The 24198-nt window shown below is 41.9% G+C and overlaps 1 protein-coding gene across 1 annotated transcript; it reads right to left on the bottom strand.

Moving 5' to 3' along the window:
* Positions 1-752: 752 nt before the first annotated feature.
* On the bottom strand, positions 753-22989 carry LOC113177979 (uncharacterized). The gene is made up of 6 exons (XM_077794226.1): positions 22933-22989; positions 17819-17945; positions 17583-17638; positions 15920-16477; positions 7345-7355; positions 753-2505 (listed from the first exon to the last, which is right to left on the bottom strand). The coding sequence occupies exons 1-6, from the start codon at positions 22933-22935 to the stop codon at positions 864-866; spliced, it is 2397 nt and encodes a 798-aa protein (XP_077650352.1). The 5' UTR covers positions 22936-22989; the 3' UTR covers positions 753-863.
* Between the last annotated feature and the right edge of the window lie 1209 nt (positions 22990-24198).

Genomic DNA, 24198 nt, shown 5'->3' with positions numbered 1-24198 from the left:
CTACAGTATGTGTCCTTTCATACAACTGAACAAAACTAGAACAGCTGAACCCTTTTTATTTCTTACTTGCATAGGATTTATACTTTTTATTCCAAGTCCTTAGTAAAATACTGAGAAAACTAGAAGATTTCCCACATTCTCACACTCACAGGGCTTCTCTCCATGAGGGTTTTCATATATGAAAATGAAAACAGGGCTGGATGGGAAGCTGACAGGATGTAGAAAATCCCCCACAGACTTTTTTTTTTTCAATATGATTAAAATGGCTTTGAAGACAACAGGGGAAATGGAATGATTTGTGATATTTTTTACATTTAAAGAATTATTCAGTTGAATGTGGTGGTGTTTGCCTTTAATTACTGAGACTTGAGAGGCTAATTCTGAAGGCTAGCCTCAGCACCTAAGGAAGACCCTAAGAAACTCAGCAAGTCCCCGTCTCAAAATAAAAAGTAACTAGAATGTAGCTCAGTGTAGAGCACAATCAGACATAATCCCCAGTCTCTCTCTCTCTCTCTCTCTCTCTCTCTCACACACACACACACATTTTCAGCAGTGTGAGCCCTTTCTTGTCTTTGAGGATGACATGAAATATTGATTTAGCAGGTTTTACATTCAAAGGATTTTTCTCCAGTAACTTCCTACATGTATATGAGTGAAACAGTAATAACAGAAAAGTTTACCAATTGTTTTCATGCATACGATTTCTCTGCAGTATCTGTTCTTTCACGTGTGTGAAGCAGACACGATGTGGCAAAAGCTTTTCCACATTGTTGTTATTCATAGCGCTTTTCTCTGGTATGGATTCTTTCATGTTTGCGAAGCATAGGGGATGTAGCAAAGGCTTTGCCACACTGCTTACATTCTTAGAGCTTCTCTCTAGTATGTATTATTTCATGTTGGTGAAGGTGAGAGGACTGAGTGAAGGCTTTGCCACACTGCTTACACTCATAGGGCTTCTCTCCAGTGTGCATTCTTCCATGAATCTGAAGGGAACTGCCTGTAGCAAAGGCTTTGCCACACTGCTTACATTCATAGGGCTTCTCTCCAGTGTGCATTCTTCCATGAATCTGAAGGGAACTGCATGTAGCAAAGGCTTTGCCACACTGCTTACATTCATAGGGCTTCTCTCCAGTGTGCATTCTTCCATGAATCTGAAGGGAACCAGATGTAGAAAAGGCTTTCCCACACTGCTTACAATCATAGGGCTTGTCTCCAGTATGAGTTTTTTCATGTGAGTCAAGGTGACTGGATTTAGAAAAGGCTTTGCCACACTGCTTACACTCATAGGGCTTCTCTCCAGTGTGCATTCTTCCATGAGTCTGAAGGGAACCAGATGTAGAAAAGGCTTTCCCACACTGCTTACACTCATAGGGCTTCTCTCCAGTATGAATTCGTTCATGTATGTGAAGGAAAGAGGCAGCAGTGAAGGCTTTGCCACACTGCTTACATTCATAGGGCTTCCCTCCAGTATGCATTCTTCCATGAATCTGAAGGGAACCGCATGTAGCAAAGGCTTTGCCACACTGCTTACATTCATAGGGCTTCTCTCCAGTGTGCATTCTTCCATGAATCTGAAGGGAACCAGATGTAGAAAAGGCTTTCCCACACTGCTTACAATCATAGGGCTTCTCTCCAGTATGAATTTTTTCATGTGAGTCAAGGTGACTGGATTTAGAAAAGGCTTTGCCACACTGCTTACACTCATAGGGCTTCTCTCCAGTGTGCATTCTTCCATGAATCTGAAGGTATCTGGATGTAGAAAAGGCTTTCCCACACTGCTTACAATCATAGGGCTTCTCTCCAGTATGAGTTTTTTCATGTGAGTGAAGGTGACTGGATGTAGAAAAGGCTTTGCCACACTGCTTACATTCATAGGGCTTCTCTCCAGTATGAATTTTTTCATGTGAGTAAAGGCCAGAGAACTGAGTGAAGGCTTTTCCACACTGCTTACATTCATAGGGCTTCTCTCCAGTATGCATTCTTCCATGAATCTGAAGGGAACTAGATGTAGAAAAGGCTTTCCCACACTGCTTACATTCATAGGGCTTCTCTCCAGTATGAGTTTTTTCATGTGAGTGAAGGTGACTGGATCTAGAAAAGGCTTTTCCACACTGCTTACAATCATAAGGCTTCTCTCCAGTATGAATTTTTTCATGTGAGTAAAGGCCAGATAACTGAGTGAAGGCTTTTCCACACTGCTTACATTCATAGGGCTTCTCTCCAGTATGCATTCTTCCATGAATCTTAAGGGAACTAGATGTAGAAAAGGCTTTCCCACACTGCTTACATTCATAGGGCTTCTCTCCAGTGTGCATTCTTCCATGAATCTGAAGGTGACCAGATGTAGCAAAGGCTTTTCCACACTGCTTACAATCATAAGGCTTCTCTCCAGTATGAGTTTTTTCATGTGTGCGAAGGTTACTGGATGAAGAAAAGGCTTTGCCACACTGCTTACATGCATAGGGCTTCTCTCCAGTATGCATTCTCTGATGTCTTTGAAGTAAACTGGGATAATCAAAGTTTTTCCCACATATCTTACATTTGAAATGTGCATCCCCTGTGTGTGTGATCCTGTGCCTTTGAAGACTTGTGTGTGATATACAGGTCCGAACACCTTGTTGACATTCATAGAGTTTCTCTCCAGAATGAGTTCTTTCATGTCTTCTAAATAAAGAGGAGAAATGAATGGCTTTCCGACATGTGTCCCATTGAAAATGTTTACCTCCACTGTGTGTTATCATGTGTCTTTGAACACTGGTGGGATAAGAAGAGGCTTCACCACATGGTTGCCATTCATTGGGTTGCCCCCCCTTATGAGTTTCTTCATGTCTTTCAATTTCATTGAAACAATTGATGACTTTTCCACATACTGTACTTTCATAAGATCCATCTACCCTTTGTATTAACATTTGTGTGTGAACACTTTTGAGAGAAACCAGAGATTTCCTATATTGTTTCAATTCACATAGCTTCTCTTCACATTCCTCATGCTTGTAGTGTTGGTGTCCAGAGTGAGATGTGATCTGCCTGAAGGAATGAAGGTCATATGAAGTCTTTTGCACACATAATGAAGTCACATGGATTTACCCTACTAAAATTTTTCTTTGTTCAGTTAAGAGGTGGAATTGATTTGAAGGTTTCCCCACACTATTCTGTGCCTTTAAAGTTTACCATGACTTCTTTGTAGAAGTGACCAACACATAATCAATGCTTAATTCATTCACATTTTTGTATGTATTTATAGATCCTTACATTACTACCAACATCAGGTAAAGGCTAGGTTTTCTCACTTGTTCAACTTGCCTGAAAATAAAGAGATTGAAAGAAAACAATCCTTTGCAACACAGCTTCTCTGTGGCTATTATCCAAATAGTGATATTCACATATGCAATTTTATAGTACTTTTTGCATGTCAAATACTTTGAAAAGACTGAATATCTGTTACAGCTAAGTATATATTTCTGGTAAAAAAATATTAGAAGAATTAATACATTTCATATTATGCATACTTTTTCAGTTGGTTTGCTTTAAAAATTATATGACAGTTCTCAGATTCCCTCACGAATTCCTCTTGTGAGTACAGTTACCTTACATTGCTCCCAGAGTTTTCAATCTGATATTCAGTGGTCTTATCTTCCCACCTGTTTCCTAAAATGGGAGAACAGAACAATCTTTATGAATATTTAGGGGCTAGAAATGTTTTGCCAAATCACAGGTGCCATTTATGCTGCAATAGTTCACCAACTGATTCCCTTTTCACCTTCTACATAAATGACCAAAATAAACATGAGTTCTCTATTTGATTAATTTTAAAAACATCATTATTACCTATAGAAGCAAGGTTTCTGAGGACTTCCAGCATCACATCTCTGTAAAGGTTCTTCTGGGAAGGATCCAGCAAAGCCCACTCCTCCTGGGTGAAGTTCACAGCCACATCCTCCAAGGTCACTGAGATCTGAAATATCCCACAAATGTAGAGTGGAGGTCAGGAGAGATTGACAGCATGAGAAATCTATACTCAACATGCATGATGTTCACATGATTCCCTGGCCTCTTGATTAATTCCATGATTTAATCCAACAAATCTTTACTGTACTCAATTTTTTACACCCATTCCAACACTAGAAATTGGCTACTCAGAAGGCTAACATCCTTTTTTAGTGCTTTATACCCTTCCTTTGGTGAGTTCACAGGAAGTGAGACGGGCTCCCAGATCACTCCTAACTTCTTTATCTGTTACACCTCTATTACATGTCCTAGAAACATCCGGTGTGGTACAGAGCTAATATAAGCAATTCGGATAGTACTTATCTTTAGAAAAGAAAGGTGATGAGTAGGAAATTGCAGGAATCATGAAACTAAGCATTTGAGAGAGATTCTGCAAACTACACTGGCTCCCTGTACCTAGAAGGTTAATATAAACAACATGGTATTTACTAATGTCTTGTTTCCTCTGAAAGTCTATCATTCCATACTTAAAGAAATGCCTAGAACCAGCCCACACCCACACCCTCTGGTAAAAGGGTCAATAAGGAGATTCCTTCATAGACAACATTTAGACAACCTTTCACACAGGTTGACACAATGTGGTAACTGGAGATTGAGTTCATCCTGTGTGATTACACAGAGAACAATTAGAACTTTGCAGGTGCTTTACTCCAGAACAAATTTAGTCAACTAGCTTACTATTAAGTGACAAAAACAAACATAAGTTCTCTATTTGATTAACTTATTTATTAATGAACACAACAATTTGATAATTTCCTGTGGTTACTGTCAAAGCAAAATGGGGTAAGTGCAAAGATGGCAGGTGTCTTAGAAATAACTCAATGACCCAAAAATGTCACCTTATCCAAATAAGAATCTTACAAAGTTTTATATCTCTCAAAAAATCTTCTTAATAAACAGCAGGCACTACATTTCTAAGTCTCATAGTGAAAATAAATGTCCAATGATTGTCAAACTGTTTTAACAGCAGCTAGTTCACTACCATAATGTAGTCATGAGACACATACCAATGCTCCGCTCAAGGACATTTTGATCAACGTTGGGCCACATGTGCAATGGTTGTCTGTTGTGAAAGAGATTCATGGTGCCTGTAGCAAAGGAGGTGCAAACAAACATAAAGCAAAAGCTCTTCCAGAGTGTGGTAAAGTAACAAGTTTGTAGCCCAGAATCCTAAACTATCCTACACAATCAGGGTGTAAAAAAGGCCACCATTCACATCTGTAAGCATGTTATTCTTTTAACTTTTTTTTTAGAGAGGAGAGAGGAGAGAGGAGAGAGGAGAGAGGACAGAGGAGAGAGAGAGAGAGAGAGAGAGAGAGAGAGAGAGAGAGATTTTTTTAATATTTATTTTTCAGTTCTTGGCAGATACAACATCTTTGTTGGTATGTGGTGCTGAGGCTCGAACCTGGGCCGCACGCATGCCAGGCGAGCGCACTACCGCTTGAGCCACATCCCCAGCCCTGTAAGCATGTTATGATGTCTGCACAGTGATGGAACTGACAAAAAGAAAATGTCCCTGCAAGTGATACAGAACCATACTCAGGGACTGAATACATACAGAACCGCCCAAAACAAGGAAGAATCCACAATTACACTCAGAGACATCAGCCCAACTCTGTCAGGACAATGATGCAGGCAGGAGGGCTTCATGGGCCTTGAAGCAAATGGGAAGCACACTGAGGTCTCAGGGTCACAGCAACACTCCACAGGACATAACCCACACCCCTACAAGTGCACCACCAGTGAAATCCCATGTATGCTCAAAGAACATGAGAGCTAGAGCAGAAAATAGATCAGAAGCAGCTGAAAAGCCTCCAGGGAAGGGGACGTTAAACACAAGACTCTAAACAGACACAGGACAAAGAGGGGACTCAAGAGAAAAGGTGACCATTTTGAAGGAAAAAATGTAAAAGTCCATCACAGGAAATACTTGGAGAACACCACAGGTGGTCCTGTATTGCTTTCTAAGTCATCCAATGCACATTTCAGAAAAGAAGAGCTAAAAGCAATCATTGAAACTGTCACTTCAGAAAAACAGAGAAAGAAGGGCAAGGTAAACCTAAATTAACCACAGGAAGGTAACAGAAGGTGTTGATGAAACCACAACCAGGAAATCCGCAGTCTACAATATCAAGTTCTTCATGAACATCAGCATCACTGATACACTGACATAAGGCTAAGAATACAGAAGACAAGGACTGGGGTTATGGCTCAGTGGAAGAGTGCTTGTCTACTGCTTCGGAGAAAGTGGGTTCAAACCTCACTGACACATAAAAAGAAAAAAAGTATAAAATATACAATAACATTAAAGAAAAAAGCAAAGACGACTGAAAACCTAGTAACACATTTAAAAGTATCATCATCAACAATGCATTGGGACTTCAAGATTATCATAAACATGCTTGGTACAAATTTGACAACTTGCAAAAACTGGACCATTTATTTGAGAGAGACAATTTCCTATAACTTACACACAAGGGGAAATACACAAAACAGATGAGCCCATGGCTACTGACAAAAACAGACTCAATAACTAATTACTACCCAAAAGCAAGACAAGGCTCTGACATCTCAAACAGGCTTCCATGAGACACTTAAGAACTGCCACCAATTTTCTACTTTTTTTCCAGAACATAGAAGCTGAGTTAACACCTCCTAATTCTTTCTGAGGCATAAGTTACCATATTATCCAAATTAAATAGATAAAGAAAAGTATTTTTTTGAGAGAGAGAGAGAGAGAGAGAGAGAGAGAAAAGAAAAGAGAAAAGAAGGAAAGAAAAGAGGGACACATACATTATTCAGGGTAACTTGAATCCATGTTCCTTAGTATGGTCATTAATATTTGGGTTAAAATGAAGTATGTTTTGTAGCTGGGGTTGTCAATGCCTTTAATCCCAACAGCTTGGGAAGCTGAGGCAGAAGGATCACAACTTTCAGGCCAGGCTGGGCAACGTAGCCAGATCCTTTCTGAAAATCATATTGAAAAGAGCTGGGGATGAAGGACAGTAAATGAATCAGACATTATTGTAGTGGCATCCCCTTCCTTCACAGAAAATTTTAACTGGGTTTCTCCAGAAATCTTCACCATGGCTAATTTTAGGACTGTCAACAAGAGAGTGTCCATAAAAAAGTTCAGTGTAGATAAACTTCCCATTTTCGTGTTGCCCTATTTTACCAGGTGGCTAGTATGGGAGAAATTAGCACTCCAAGTGCTGGACTCAAACTCCCCTTACTAGTTTTTTACACACTTGTATCCAGTATAGTAGTTTGTAGAAATGTGCAAACAAGGACTCTGGCCTTGAGCTGGGATTCACAGAGAAGTCACCAACTGGGCACCATGGAAACAGCTGGTGAGGGAGGAAAGAAAGGGGAGAAGCAGCTCTCCCCTTCTCAGGTGCTGTCCTTGAAGGGTTAACGTGGCTAGAACAGTGAAAGAAAAAGCTGCTTTTATGTGTGTGATGTGACAACTTGACTATGGTGACTCCATTTTGTGAACTCAGCCATGACACTCAAAAAGGTCATGACTGGGGCAGTTTGCATTCTTCTGTTCATGAAAATCCCCTAAGAACACAGAATGATCTATGTGCCAACCAGAGACTAACTGACCACAACTTTCCAGCCTGCTGGCATTGCCTGAACCTCCAAACGTCCCTTTTGTGGTTTTTGTGCTTAAATATGGAGCCAACTGAAGGCAGGGGCCCCACTCTCACAACCTCATTCTTTCGAGAGCAGAGTGTCTGCCACTGGCCAGCAATAAAGGCTTAACTGGAATGAGACTGTGTGGTCTGAGAGTTATTTGTGGGTCTCAGTATTACAATGTGAACTTCTGAGTCCCTCCCCTTACATGCTGGGTATAAGATTCTGAAACCACCTGAACTCGGGGTTCAGGGGATGAATTGATTGATTACAGCAAAAGCAGTGCCCTCTGAGACTGGCTGCAGCCAGATAAAACTGTTTCCAGCTATCTTCAGTGCCTTGCCTCCTTTGTCCCTACATCATCATTTCCCTGTGTGCTTACGGGACTACACGACTGGGGTGACTCTACATCATGGACTATCAGAAAAGGGAGCAGTTATCCTCTATTGGTGCAGCCCAGGATTCCATATCCCTGGGATCTATAAACAACCTCCTTATTCCCTTTAAAGCAGTTATTTTGACCAAACACAAGGAAATGTTAAGTGATTATTCTTTCCCCTCAAGTATAACATCCACAAAGAGAAAACAAATGCTTTCAAAAGTGTTGTTCTTGCCAAGGACAGTAGCACAGGCTTGTCATTCCAGATACGTGGGAGGCTGAAGCAGGAGGATCACAAGTTATGGCTGAGGGAGGGAGGGAGCAAAGGAGGGAAGGGGAGAGGGAGGAAAAAAGGGAGGGAGGGAGGGAGGAAGATTTTTTCCAATATTTCACTAGATGAAAAGTGACAATTAGCGGACGGTGTCCATTTGGACCAAGTGGGAAGAACCAACGTCTGGCCGAGCTGTGAGGTGGAGGGAAGGTGGGTTTAGAAGGCAGGAGGCGCCTGCAATTTGGGGGACCTACAGCAGCCTCCGGAGGAGCTCCCCTGGGAGAGGGAAGGTGCATTTGTGGCCCTGCTTCCTCCACGTTGGGAAGAGTGGGTGTGGGCCACCAGTAGGGAGCAAAGGGGACACCAGGGCCCTGAACCGTGCTTCCAAACCCCCAGGGAACCAGGGGACAGGGCCCAGGGCCACCTGCCAGCGTGGAATCCGCCGCCCTCCGCAGCTCACCCCCGCGCCGGGCCCCAACGCTGCACCTTCAGCCCTGGTCGCAAACTCACCATTTTTGGTTTCTGTGGTGACCCGGCGTCCTCTGGAGGAACTTCCCGGCCCCCGAAATCCCCGGGGACACAGGCAGCGGCAGAGTCAATGGGTCACTGGAACAGAAACTCCGCCAGAGAAGGAGTAGCCCGGTGGGTGAGGAAGAAAGCCCGCAATGTTGCGGAAGCCCGCCCTTCCCCTTCCTCTGCGCACTGATTGGACAGTTGCTCCAGCTTCCCGGATGGATGGCCTCCAGGCCCGCCTCTGCATCGTGACTGACAGCTAACATCATCCAATCACTGCCTGAAATTGGGTAGAGTGACGGATTCTTGGCCCCAGCCCTTTTCAGGAGGAGCTTCCGGGCTGTGCTGGGACCTAATCCAGGTGGGAAGCCTTGGCTTTGTCTGTGGTACAGAGATGACACCTGGCGCTGCTTTCGGCGGAGCTTGGCAAGGCCCTGGGTTTAACCTCAACACAAAAACAAAGCGCAGCTTCTCCGGGAGGCTGAGGCTGGAGGAGCCCAAGGTCAGAGAGACCCTCTCTTAAAATAAAAGGGAAAGGGTGGGATGTAGCTCAGAGGTCCAGGTCAAGCCCCACTGGGTTTATTACCCAGGACCTTTAAAAAGAAAGAACGATATTGCATCTATACATATATTTTTCCACTCAGCTGATGCGACCTCAAGCGACTTAGAAAGACCCAGTCTCCAAATTTTTGAAACACTATTTAAAGATATCATATATGACTCACATATAATATCTAAAAATCAAAACAATTTGAAAACTAATTTAGTAATTCTCATCACCTCCTGGTCTCTGTGGCTTTGAGGAGGCAGCCTGAGCTATGAAAGGAAGAATTTTGGGTTGGCTCTGATGCTCAAGGTTCCATCCCCAGCACAGAGGGTGGGGGAGGAAGGAAGGCAATCCTCTAGGGCAGCAATGTGCGGTGGAAATAAAATGGGTGCCTTGTGCTTAGTGAGCATGTTCTACTTTGACTGTTAGGAAGTGTTGTGCAGAGACCTGACTCTGGGGATCCCACAGGTCTGGTCAGGTGTTTGCCTCAACATCAAACAGAAAAGGTCATGACGCAAAGCAGAAAAGGAACTTTGACCAGTGCAGCTACAGCAGGAAGACAAGGAAACCCTGTCCTTACCCTGTCTTCAGATGCTGACAAGGACTTTGAGGTTTTAGAGAAAGAGTAATCATAGGCATGTATGTGTAGGGGAAATTTCATCTAAGATTTAGTATTATCTGTAGGATTTAAGCTTCAGGCATCTGTGTTCTTATAAAATGTCTGTGAGCTTACTCGCACTTCCCCCCTTGACACATGTCACTCTATTGCACAGACTGACCTCACTTTGTCAGGAACAAGTCCCCCTCCGTGTATTCTTTCCATGTCAAGGTTTTCAAGAAAAGCCACAAGCCCTAGGAAGCAACATACCCTGAGAAGCTGACCCAGCGCTCTCAGCTTCCTGGGTTTCAGCAGATAGTCAAACCAGAAAGAAACAAAAACCCTGCTCAGCTTGGCCCATTAACCCTGCATATAAAACAAAAAATTGCCACGTGGGGTCAATACTGCCTGTCATGTCTACCCCCCTCCTGGAAATTAAGTACAATTTTATTCTCTGCTCTTAAGTGGGGCTTTGTGAAGTCTTTCACATCCTGCTCACTTGCCCAAGTTCATTCTACCTAACAGTATTGCCCATGGCCAAGGGGGGCTATTGTGTAAGAAGTCATATTCCCACGGGTGTGGAAAAGTGGGCACATAGCTGCCCAGGGCTGAGAATTGAATTCCAGGTGCTTTTATTGTCCCCATGGTAGAGACTGAATTGAGGGCAGGAGCACTTTGCCTCTGAGCATCCCTTTTATTGTGGTTCAAAGAAGGTGGGTGTGAGCATAACTGTAATGGGCCTGAGAGAATGCACGAGACCATGTGGCAATGTGTTCTTCACTTATCAGTTTCATTTGAGCTCCCCAATGACATCATCTATAAATCAGAGACCTCCATATGGAATTCCTCCACCAACTCTCTGAAAACACAGGCACTTTTAGCACCTCCAGAAACTCCTGCACAACAGAAGCTTCCACAAACTCTTTATGATAAGGACATTATGGCCACTTGTGATGACTACCAATTACTGAGGCTTCCCAGAGCAGGAAGCTGCCCCTTATGGACCTTGCTATATTATTATTTTTTTAAACCATACACTTGCTTTTTATTGAATTGGTAAATTTTACAGAGTTCCTAAATTAGTAAACCATGCCTGAGAATCCAAAGAAGAAAACAGTATAATGGACAAGCCCATCCATCCATAATACAGTTTATTAAATCTTGGTTCCTAATGTATTTTTCTTGGAGGTGCTGGGAACTGAACTCGGGGACACAACCACTGAGCCACCTCCCAGGCTTCTTTTTAATTTATTATTTGAGTTAGTTTTTTAGAGACAGCGTCGCACTGAGTTCTTTACTCTTTGTAATCCAGGTAAGTCACCTTACAAATCACAACACTTGGGCTAAGGTTGTGGTTCGGTAGTTGACAACATGCCTAGCATGTGTGAGGCACTGGGTTTGATTCTTAGGACACCATATAATTAAATAAATAAATGTCCACCAACAAGTAAGAAATAATTTTTAAAAAATGAATAATTGGGCTAGGGACATGGCCTCAAATTGCAGTGTGCTCACCTGGCATGCGTGGGGCACTGGATTCGATCCTCAGCAGAACATAAAAATAAATTAAAATGTTGTGTCCACCGAAAACTAAAAAATAAGTAATAAAAATTCTCTCTTTAAAAAAAATGAAAAGAAAGCAAAATCCTCCTGCCTAAGAATCTTGAGCAACTGGAATTTCAGGTGTATACCACAGAACCAGGGGATTCACAAGAATTTTGAGGATTTCAGTCTTTCATAAAATTTTAACAAGAGTGGAATTTAAGTCTGCTGCAAGTCTTTAAAACTTCTAGTACACTGTACCATTAAATAAACCTCTCCATATTCATCTCAGTTTGTTTCACATAAGCATCACACTACAAAAGTTTGTGACAAAGTGCATATATGAAAGAAAATATGTGATTCAAGGTCCAAGAGGGGACTTGTTATTGTGTTTGGCCTCCAAATCATGTATTCAGTATGACACAGAATATTTTAATTGTCATTTAATCATTATATATTCTCACTACTTGCTCTCCTAAAAACCCAAACCCATCATAAGGTGGCCATCCACATGTCAGTCCACATGCCAACACTATTAACCAAAAGGGGTAGGCAGATCCTGTCAGAAGATTCTGTAGCCCTCTTAGGAGTCTGATTCCTGCACTCATGTACTCACCAAGACTGAATTCCTACAAAGAATGCTGGCACCCTAGGACAGTTGCATTGACTCCAGTTCCTCACACTGCCCAGGAGCAAGCCTGCAACTTCTGCTTTGGCAAATGAATTCCTTACAAAGATGTCCAGATTGCATCAAGTACTCATACACCAGTATGCAATATTTCTACTAAATCAAAGATGTAAAACTAGGAAATTGTCACACTGTCTCAGTAGGTGGAAAGACAGTTTACAGTAATCCTGAATGGCTTAAGCTGTATTTATTAAAAACAGAAGTGCCACAGCACACTCTTTTGGCTTTCCTTTCCAAATGAACACTGACACTCAGCAAAAGGCCAGCAACAGATATAGCAGTGACAATCATCCCATCGTTGGCATGTTGGTTACCTTAAAAATTTGAACACAAGTATGTAAGGAACTCTTAGCAATGATCACACAAGATCCATGATTCCTGAATAGGTTGTGGGTGAGGTTTTGCTCAGGATGCTTTGAGTCCATAGGACAGGTCATTGAATTCTTTAGCCTGAGCAGAAACAGCCCTCTCCACATCATGTATTGCACAACATCACCTGGTTGGAAGCTGTAGCTCCATCAGTGATGTAGGGCACATGAGGCTAGACACCCAAGGAATGTTCCAGGAGCAGACTATTAGATGCAGAGTTCTAAGGGGTATCACCTAAAAATTTAGATCACTGCTTGGAATTTCCTTGATCTGCATTTACACCCAGTGTGACAGGGATGGAGGTTTATACTTTTTGTAGGGGTATACATAAAGGTGTCTTTTGTTTTGTTCACAGAAAGTGTTTGTGTATAAATTGTAAGATTGTTCAGAGATCTTCTAAGCTTTAACACAAAAACAGAAGTCTGTGTTATAACCCACATTGAGATTTTTGCAAATTTTTTTCCTGATATTCTGTTGAAAGATTATGGTGAAGGTCTCTCGAGAAGCTTATTTAAGATTCTTGGGTGGAGAAGGGAGGGCAACTATATTAGGACATCAGACTGTGATGCTCCTTACCAAGCCTTTGGTCATGTGGTGTGTATTAAGAAAATCAGCACACAATTTTCCCAGGGCTAGTGAGCTACTCTAAACCCAGAGAGAAATCAAGCCTGGGTTTTCTGGAATATTCCACCTAAGTATGATTGATGGGGAGAAAACTTAAGTTGGATGAAGTTTTTTTAAAAATTCACTGGTATAAAAGACCTTTAAGAAGGAAGAGACCATCTGCAATTGTGGAGGAAACACCTGCAGAGCTGCATCTGCTGATATGGTCATCAGTGGGGCCCACACACACAGCAACAGCAAACTCACCACCTTAGCTACAGGAGTGCTCAGTGCTAGAATGCCTGCCAGCATGCATAAGGCAGGATTGGGTCCCCAGAACTGGGGAAAGAAAAGAGAAAGCAACTCAAGCATAGGGCAAAATATGTTTTGAGAAAGTGCCTCTCCAAATAATATACACAAATGACATGATATCATAATTCTCTTTAATGTGCCTACATACAGCACAATACATGGGACTTAGAACAAGCACAAGTGACAAGAGTGGGGGCCCAGAGTCATCAACAGATCAATAAGCAAGCAGGGAAAAGAAATAGGCCAGCTACAGGGTAAATAGACACATCCCTATGGTCCCAGCTCCCAGCCTCACCCCATTTCAAAAAATAACAATTAAAAACACTGTGGAGAAACTCAGTGGTGGAGAACTCCTGGGTGAAATCTGAAGAAAGAAAGAGAGGAACGAAGTTCAGAAGAGAGATTTCACCAATCTACCAAAGGCTGGAGTGGAGAGGTCTGAACTAACATATACAATAAGTAATAAAACATTAGACACAAAATACTTAAAATACAGGAAAATGGAATCTAACAATAAGAGAGATGTAACCCAGAAAAACATGTTGCTTTCAAATCTTCATGCTGATGCAATGTTCCTCTCCATCCCAGGGTGCATTTTTGTTACTTCTGAATAGATAAAAAAAGAAATGAAGGCACACACCTTTTCACACACCTACAGTGGTGTTCTCAAAAGAAATAAATAAAATGAAATAAAATAAAAATTTCCTCAAGTCTGAACAAGTTCAAATGGATCTGAAACAAGCAAAGGTCCTACCGCATTTCTATATACAGGGCTTTTCTCTAGTGTGATTTCGTTTTTGTTTTTTTTTTTAATATTTATTTATTTATTTTGGTTTTCAGTGGACACAACATCTTTGTTTGTATGTGGTGCTGAGGATCGAACCCGGGCCGCACACATGCCAGGCGAGCGCGCTACCGCTTGAGCCACATCCCAGCCCCAAGTGTGATTTCTTAAATGCTGTTCAAAGGGACCTGGAAAGTTGAAAGTCTTACTACAATTTTTAAAGAGAGTAAAATGATCTTCCCAGTTGTGAATTCTCTACAAATTTGAGGAAAATTCTGAAAGCTGAATACTGCCCCACATGGCTTATTCTCAGTATTTTCTACAGTATGCGTCCTTTCATACAACTGAACAAAACTAGAACTTCTGAACCCTTTATATTTCTTACTTGCATAGGATTTATACCTTTTATTCCAAAAGAATCTTCCCAGTCCTTAGTAAAATACTGAGAAAACTAGAAGATTTCCCACATTCTCACACTCACAGGGCTTCTTTCCATGAGGGTTTTCATATATGAAAATGAAAACAGGGCTGGATGGGAAGCTGACAGGATGTAGAAAATCCCCCACAGAGTGTTTTTTTTTCCAATGTGAATAAAATGGCTTTGAAGACAACAGGGAAAATGGAATGATTTGTGATATTTTTTTACATTTAAAGAGTTATTCAGTTGGATGTGGTGGTGTTTGCCTTTAATTACTGAGACTTAAGAGGTGGATACTGAAGGATACATGTTGGACACTAGCCTCAGCAACTAAGAAAGACCCTAAGAAATTCAGCAGGTCCCTGTCTCAAAATTAAAAGTAACTGGAGGGCTGGGGATGTGGCTCAAGTGGTAGTGCGCTCGCCTGGCATGCGTGCGACCGGGGTTCGATCCTCAGCACCACATACCAACAAAGATGTTGTGTCTGCCGAGAACTAAAAAATAAATTTATTAAAAAAAATAAATAAATAAAAGTAACTGGAATGTAGCTCAGTGTAGAGCACAATCAGACATAATCCCCAGTCTCTCTCTCTCTCTCTCACACACACACACACACATTTTCAGCAGTGTGAGCTTTTTCTTGTCTTTGAGGATGACATGAAACATTGATTTACCAGATTTTACATTAAAATGATTTTTCTCCAATAACGTTCTACATATATATGAGTGAAACTGTAATATCAAAGTCTACCAATTGTTTTCATGCATACAATTTCTCTGCATTATCTGTTCTTTTTTTTGAGAAAGAGAGAGAGAGAGAGAGAGAGAGAATTTTAATATTTATTCTCTAGTTTTCGGCGGACAAAACATCTCTGTTTGTATGTGGTGCTGAGGATCGAACCCCGCCCACAGGCATGCCAGGCGAGCGCGCTACCACTTGAGCCACATCCCCAGCCCAGTATCTGTTCTTTCATGTGTGTGAAGCAGACAGGATGAGGCAAAAGCTTTTCCTCATTGTTGACATTCATAGGTCTTTTCTCTGGTATGTATTCTTAAATGTCTGTGAAGCTGAGGGGATGTAGCAAAGGCTTTGCCACACTGCGTACATTCATAGGGCTTCTCTCTAGTGTGCATTCTTCCATGAATCTGAAGGTAACTGGATCTACAAAAGACTTTGCCACACTGTTTACAATCATAGGGCTTCTGCCCAGTATGAGTTTTTTCATGTGAGTGAAGGATACTGGATCTAGCAAAGGCTTTGCCACACTGCTTACATGCATAGGGCTTCACTCCTGTATGAGTTTTTTCATGTGAGTGAAGGTTAGAGGACTGAGTGAAGGCTTTCCCACACTGCTTACATTCATATGGCTTCTCTCCAGTATGAGTTCGTTCATGTATCTGAAGGTAAGAGGGAGTAATAAAAGCTTTTCCACACTGTTTACATTCATAGGTCTTTTCTCTGGTATGTATTCTAAAATGTCTGTGAAGCTGAGGGGATGTAGCAAAGGCTTTGCCACACTGCTTACATTCATAGGGCTTCTCTCCAGTGTGCATTCTTCCATGAATCTGAAGGTAACTGGATCTAGAAAAGGCTTTGCCACACTGCTTACATTCATAGGGCTTCTCCCCAGTATGAGTTTTTTTATGTGACTGAAGGTAATTGGATGTAGAAAAGGCTTTGCCACACTGCTTACATTCATAGGGCTTCTCTCCAGTATGTATTATTCCATGTCTGTGAAGGTCACTGGACGTAGCAAAGGCTTTGAAACACTGCTTACATTCATACGGCTTCTCCCCAGTATGCATTCTCTGATGTATTCGAAGTAAACTGGGATAATCAACGTCTTTCCCACATATCTTACATTTGAAATGTGCATCCCCTGTGTGTGTGATCCTGTGCCTTTGAAGACTTGTGTGTGATATACAGGTCCGAACACCTTGTTGACATTCATAGAGTTTCTCTCCAGAATGAGTTCTTTCATGTCTTCTAAATAAAGAGGAGAAATGAATGGCTTTCCGACATGTGTCCCATTGAAAATGTTTACCTCCACTGTGTGTTATCATGTGTCTTTGAACACTGGTGGGATAAGAAGAGGCTTCACCACATGGTTGCCATTCATTGGGTTGCCCCCCCTTATGAGTTTCTTCATGTCTTTCAATTTCATTGAAACAATTGATGACTTTTCCACATACTGTACTTTCATAAGATCCATCTACCCTTTGTATTAACATTTGTGTGTGAACACTTTTGAGAGAAACCAGAGATGTCCTATATTGTTTCAATTCACATAGCTTCTCTTCACATTCCTCATGCTTGTAGTGTTGGTGTCCAGAGTGAGATGTGATCTGCCTGAAGGAATGAAGGTCATATGAAGTCTTTTGCACACATAATGAAGTCACATGGATTTACCCTACTAAAATTTTTCTTTGTTCAGTTAAGAGGTGGAATTGATTTGAAGGTTTCCCCACACTATTCTGTGCCTTTAAAGTTTACCATGACTTCTTTGTAGAAGTGACCAACACATAATCAATGCTTAATTCATTCACAATTTTGTATGTATTTATAGATCCTTACATTACTACCAACATCAGGTAAAGGCTAGGTTTTCTCACTTGTTCAACTTGCCTGAAAATAAAGAGATTGAAAGAAAACAATCCTTTGCAACACAGCTTCTCTGTGGCTATTATCCAAATAGTGATATTCACATATGCAATTTTATAGTACTTTTTGCATGTCAAATACTTAGAAAAGACTGAATATCTGTTACAGCTAAGAATATATTTCTGGTAAAAAATATTATAAGAATAAATACATTTCATATTATGCATACTTTTTCAGTTTGTTTGCTTTAAAAATTATATGACAGTTCTCAGATTCCCTCACGAATTCCTCTTGTGAGTTCAGTTACCTTACATTGCTTCCAGAATTTTCGATCTGATTTTCAGTGGTCTTGTCTTCCCTCCTGTTTTCTAAAATGAGAGAACAGAACAATCTTTATGAATATTTAGGAGCTAGAAATGCTTTGCCAAATCATAGGTGCCATTTATGCTGTAATAGTTCACCAACTTATTTCCTTTTCACCTTCTACATAAATGACCAAAATAAACATGAGTTCTCTATTTGATTAATGTTAAAAACATCATTATTACCTATAGAAGCAAGGTTTCTGAGGACCTCCAGCATCACATCTCTGTAAAGGTTCTTCTGGGAAGGATCCAGCAAAGCCCACTCCTCCTGGGTGAAGTTCACAGCCACATCCTCCAAGGTCACTGAGATCTAAAATATCCCAAAAATGTATAGTGGAGACCAGGAGAGATTGACAGCATGAGAAATCTGTACTCAACATGTGTGATGTTCACATGATTCCCTGGCCTCTTGGTTAATTCCATGATTTTGTCCATCAAATCTTTACTGTACTCAATTTCTTTTTTTTTTTTTTAAAGAGAGAGTGAGAGAGGAGAGAGAGAGAGAGAGAGAGAGAGAGAGAGAGAGAGAGAGAGAATTTTTATTATTTATTTTTTAGTTCTCGGCGGACACAACATCTTTGTTGGTATGTGGTGCTGAGGATCGAACCCGGGCCGCAAGCATGCCAGGCGAGCGCGCTACCGCTTGAGCCACATCCCCAGCCCTGTACTCAATTTCTTACACCCATTCCAACACTAGAAATTGGCTACTCAGAAGGCAAACATCCTTTTTCAGTGTTTTATACCCTTCCTTTAATGAGTTCACAGGAAGGGAGAAAGGCTCCCAAATCACTCTTAACTTCTTTATTGGTTGCATCTCTATTACATGTCCTAGAAACGTCCTGTGGTACAGAGCTAATTAATATAAGCAATTCAGACAGTAGTTATCTTTAGAAAAAAAAAAAAAGGTGATGCATAAGAAATTGCAGGAATCATGAAACTAAGCATTTGGGAGAGATTCTGCAAACTACACTGGCTCCCTGTACCTACAAGGTTAAGATAAACAACATGGTATTTACTAATGTCTTGTTTCCTCTGAAAGTCTATTGTTCCATACTTAAAGAAATGCCTAGAACCAGCCCACACCCACATCCTCTGGGGATGGGGTCAATAAGGAGATTCCTTCATAGACAACATTTAGACAACCTTTCACACAGGTTGTCACAATGTGGTAACTGGAGATTGAGTTCATCCTCTGTGATTATACATAGAACAATTAGAAGTTTGCTGGTGCTTTACTCCAGAACAAATTTAGACAACTTGCTTAATATTAAGTGACAAAAACAAACATAAGTTCTCTATTTGATTAATTTATTTATTAATAAACACAACAATTTTATAATTTCCTATGGTTACTGTCAAACCATAATGGGGTAAGTGAAAGATGGTACATGTCTTAGAAATAACTCAGTGACCCAAAAATGTCACCTTGTCCACACAGCAGCCTTACAAAGTTTTACAACTCTCCAAACCATGTTCTTAATAAACAGCAGGCAATACTTTTCTAAGTCTCATAGCAACAATGAATGTCCATTGAATGTCAAACTCTTCTTAATAGCAGCCAGTTCACTACCATAATGTACAGTCATGAGACACATACCAATGTTCTGCTCAAGGACATTTTGATCAATGTTGGACCACATGTGCAATGGTTGTCTGTTGTGAAAGAGATTCATCCTGCCTGCAGCAAAGTTGATGCAAACAAACCTAAGGCAGAAGCTCTTCCAGAGTGTGGTAAAGCAACAAGTTTGTAGCCCAGATTTCTGAACTATCCCACACAGTCTGGGTGTGAAACAGGCCACCATGCATATCTGTAAGCATGTTATGATGTCTGCACAGTGACAAAACAGGCAAAAAGAAAATGTCCCTGCCACTGACACAGAACCATACTCAAGGACTGAAAACATACAGAAAAACCCAGAAAAATGAAGAATCCACAATTACACTCAGAGACTTCAGACCAACTCTGTCAGGACAATGATGCAGGCAGGAGGGCTTCATGGGCCTTTAACTGAAGGGGAAGCCCAGGGAGGTCTCAGGGTCACAGCAACACTGCACAGGAAATAAACAACACTCCTACAAGTGCACTACCAGTGAAATCCCATAATGCTCAAAGAACATGAGAGCTAAAGCAGAAATCAGATCAGAAGCAGCTGAAAAGCCTCCAGGGAAAGGGATGTGAAACGTAGGCTCTAAACAGACACAGGACAAAGAGTTGACTCAAGAGAAAAGGTGACCATTCTGAAGGAAAAAAATGTAAATGTCCATCATAGGAAATTCATAGAGAATACCAGAGGTGGTAAACCTAAATTAACCACAGGAAGGTAACAGAGAAGGTGCTGATGAAACCACAATCAGGAAATTCACAGTCTGCAAAATCAAGTTCTTCATGAGTTCTGCAGCCTGGAAAGAAACAGCACCCTTATAGGCAGACTGGTAAGTGAGAGAAGCAAGTTTGAAAAGGCCAAGTGCAGTAAGATTCCAAGTCAAGAACATTCTGGAAAAGACAACATTACAGATGTACTAGCAGAACTGATGGTGCCAGGGACTCAGGGAGCAGAGAGGGAGGGAGGAATGAGGAGTGATGAAAAGGTGGAACACAGGATTCCCAGAGGAGTGAAACTCTTCTATATGACATTATCTTGTAAACTACATGACACACACAATCACATCACACAGATGAGGAACCCTAAGGTAAAGGATAAACTTTGGCTTATCATAATGTGTTGCTTCATCCATTCTATTTATCAAATGTTCAACACTGGTTTAGTAACTAACAAACACCCTACACCAATGCAATATGTTGAAAACAGTGGAGACTATCGACTGGAGAGAAGGGGTATTTGATACTATGAGTAATGGCACATTTAATGGTCACCTGGATTGGATTAAAGATACTGATGATTAATAGGATTCTGAGTGTGTGAATGAGGGTGTGTCTTAAAATGATTGGCATGTGGAACAGTGTACCAAACTGGAGAACCTTCTTAAGCTAGGCAGCACCATCCAATAAGACACTGTCTTGGGTGGAACAAAAGATGGAAGAGGAAGGAAGCAGCAGAAGAGCAAGCTCCTTTCTTCTCAATGGGTTCTTGATTGCTACTGCAATGGCCTGAGGACATCAGAGTCTGCCTTCTTCACTCTCCCAAAGTGGAGACTGCCAGTGATTCACCAGGGAATTTCCAGAATCTTTGGTCTGGACTAGGGCAGCACCATTGATCCCTATTGTTCTGAGGCCTCAGCCTCTTGGACTCTGCAGCTACTACTTCTCAAGCTCTCCAGCTGCAGACAGCCACTGTGGACATCCAACTTCAGGTCAAGTAGGCCAATCTACCAAGCCATGAAGTTTTACAAATATATACATAAGAAATAATAGTATATGCTAAATACCATTTTCATAATAATGCAAGAATAAAGCAAAGAGGAAGAGTCTTAGGTACAAATTTCAAAACTATGGACAAGAGCTATGAAACTGATTTTCAATACTATTTCCATCTGGAAATAAATTGGATAACAAGTCTTCAAAAGTCATTCAAGGGGCTGAGGTTGTGGCTCAGCAGTAGAGCACTCAACTCACACATGCATTACCCTGGGTTCAATCCTCAGCACCACATAAAAATAAATAAGTAAAATAAAGATATTGTGTCCAACTACAAATAAAAAATATTTTTTTAAAAAGTCATTCCGACTGCTGGTGTGCTGGTGTGCACCTGTAATTTAGCCACTAGATAGGTTAAGGCAGGGAAATAGCAAGTTGGAAGCCAGTCTCAGCAACTTATCAAGATAGTCAGACATTTAGTGAAACTGGTCTTCATCAAAACTTAAAAGGGGGTCTGGGATTGTAGCTGAGGGGCAGAGCACTTGCTCGCATGTTTGAGGTACTGGATATGATTTCAGCACCACAGAAAAATAAACAAACAAAATAAATATATTCTGTCCATCTACAACTATACAAAATATTTAAAAAGAAAAGAAAAAGAAATAATAAATACATAAGAAGAAGGGCTGAGGATGTGCTGAGTGGTCAAGTGCCTGTAGGTTTACTCCCCAGTAAAACACCTGCCCACCGCCAGAACGCTGCTCACAAATTGAAATTCATTTCTGGAGGATAACTAAGCATGAGCAAGTCCATGGCGTCAATCCCCAGCACTCAATAAGCAACCAAATAAATACACAGCAGTCTATAATACTAATTCTCTTGGGCTGGAGAGTAGCTCGGTAGTAGAAAACTTGCCAAGCATGTATGTGGCCTTTCCTCGGATCAATCTCCAGCAGGCCACACACACACACACACACAAAAAAAAAAAAAAAAAAAAAAATACATGTAATGAGAGATAAAATGAGATTGTGTGGTCTGAGAGTTATATGAGGGTCTCAGTATTACAATGTGAACTTCTGAGCCCCTCCTCTTACATGATGAGTATAAAATCCTAAAACCACCTGAACTCAGGGTTCAGGGGATTGATTGATTGATTACAGCAAAAGCTGTGCCCTCTGAGACTGGCTGCAGCCAGATAAAACTGTTTCCAGCTATCTTCAGTGCCTTGCCTCCTCTGTCCCTACATCATCATTTCCCTGTGCGCTTAGGTGACTACACGACTGGGGGGACTCTACATCATGGACTATCAGAAAAGGGAGCAGTTATCCTCTATTGATGGAGCCCAGGATTCCATATCCCTGGGATCTATACACAACCTCCTTATTCCCTTTAAGACAGTTATTTTGAGCAAACACAAGGAAATGTTAAGTGATTATTCTTTCCCCTCAAGTATAACATTCACAAATGGAAAACAAATGCTTTCAAAAGTGTCCTTCTTGCCAGGGACAGTGGCACAGGCCTGTCATTCCAGATACGTGGGAGGCTGAAGCAGGAGGATCAAAAGTTATGGCTGGGGAGGGAGGGAGGAAGATTATTTCAAATATTTCACTAGATGAAAAGTGACAATTAGCGGAGGGTGTCCATTTGGACCGAGTGGGAAGAACGGACGTCTGGCCGAGCTGTGAGGTGGAGGGAAGGTGGGTTTAGAAGGCAGGAGGCGCCTGCAATTTGGGGGACCTACAGCAGCCTCCGGAGGAGCTCCCCTGGGAGGAGGAAGGTGCATTTGTGGCCCTGCTTCCTCCACGTTGGGAAGAGTGGGTCGGGCCACCAGTAGGGAGCAAAGGGGACACCAGGGCCCTGAGCCACCCTTCCAAACCCAGGGAACCAGAGGACAGGGTCCAGAGCCCTCTGCAGTTCATCCGCGCGCTGGGCCCCAAGGCAGGTGCTGGCTGCGCACCTTCAGCCCTGGTTGCAAACTCACCATTTTTGGCTTCCGTGGTGAACCGGGGTCCTCTGAGGAACCTTCAGTCAACCAAGATCGCGGGGTTCACAGGGAACGAGAGTCACGTGTTTCACTGAGGAGAGAACTCAGGCGCCAGAGAAAGAGCAGCCCAGTCCCTGAGAAAGAAAAGCCCCCCGAGATTGCGGAAGCCCGCCCTTCCCCTCCCTCTGCGCACTGATTGGACAGTTCCCCCCAGCGACCCTGATGGATGGCCTCCAGGCCCGCCTCTGCATCGTGACTGACAGCTACCATCATCCAATCACTGGCTGAAATTGGGTTAGTGACAGATTCTTGGCCCCAGCCCTTTTCAGGCGGAGCTTCCCCACTGTGCTGGGAACTAATCCAGGTGGGAAGCCTTGGCTTAGTCTCTGTTATGGATGTGACATGTGGCTCTGCTATATGTGTTCAACAGCCATAGAGTGCTTTCCGAGTATGGTGAGGCCCTGGGTTTAACCTCAACACAAAAACAAACCCTAGCTTCTCAGGGAGGCTGAGGCTGGAGGAGCCCAAGGTCAGTGAGACCTTCTCTTAAAATAAAAGGAAAAGGGTGGGATGTAGCTCAGAGGTCCAGGTCAAGCCCCACTGGGTTTATTCCCCAGGACCTCAAAGAAAAAGAAAGAACTATATAACATATATATTGTTTTTTTCAGCTGATGCGATCTCAAGCAACTTAGAAAGACACAGTCTCCACATTTTTGAAACACTATTTAAAGATATCATATGTATGACCCATACATAATATCTAAAAATGAGAACAATTTGAAAACTATTTTAGTAATTCTCATCACCTCCTGGCCTCTGTGGCTTTGAGGAGGCAGCCTGAGCTATGAAAGGAAGCAATTGGGGTTGGCTCTGATGCTCAGGGTTCCATCCCCAGCAGAGAGGGTGGGGGAGGAAGGAAGGCAATCCTCTAGGGCAGCAATGTGCGGTGGAAATAAAATGGGTGCCTTGTGCTTAGTGAGCATGTTCTACTTCGACTGTTAGGAAGTCTTATGCAGAGACCTGACTCTGGGGATCCCACAGGTCTGGTCAGGTGTTTGCCCCAATATCAAACAGTAAAGGTCATGATGCAAAGCAGGAAAGGAACTTTGACCAGTGCAGCTACACCAGGAAGACAAGGAAACCCTGTCCTTATGCTGTCTTCAGGTGCTGACAAGGACTTTGAGGTTTTATAGAAGGACAATCATAGGCATGTAAAGAAAGGGAAAAGTGTATGTAGGATTCAGTATTATCTGTAGGACTTAG

This window comes from Urocitellus parryii, chromosome Y, assembly GCF_045843805.1.
Source record: "Urocitellus parryii isolate mUroPar1 chromosome Y, mUroPar1.hap1, whole genome shotgun sequence".
NCBI lineage: Eukaryota > Metazoa > Chordata > Mammalia > Rodentia > Sciuridae > Urocitellus > Urocitellus parryii.
This window is presented reverse-complemented; position numbering and strand designations above follow the sequence as displayed.

Excerpts from the sequence above, each read along its gene's own strand:
- LOC113177979 (XM_077794226.1), bottom strand. Across the intron at positions 17,639-17,818 it reads CAGAAACCTTGCTTCTATAG|AAAACAGGAGGGAAGACAAG; the intron begins GTAATAATGATG and ends CTCTCATTTTAG. Across the intron at positions 16,478-17,582 it reads TCGAAAATTCTGGAAGCAAT|AGAATGCATACTGGGGAGAA; the intron begins GTAAGGTAACTG and ends CGAATACATCAG.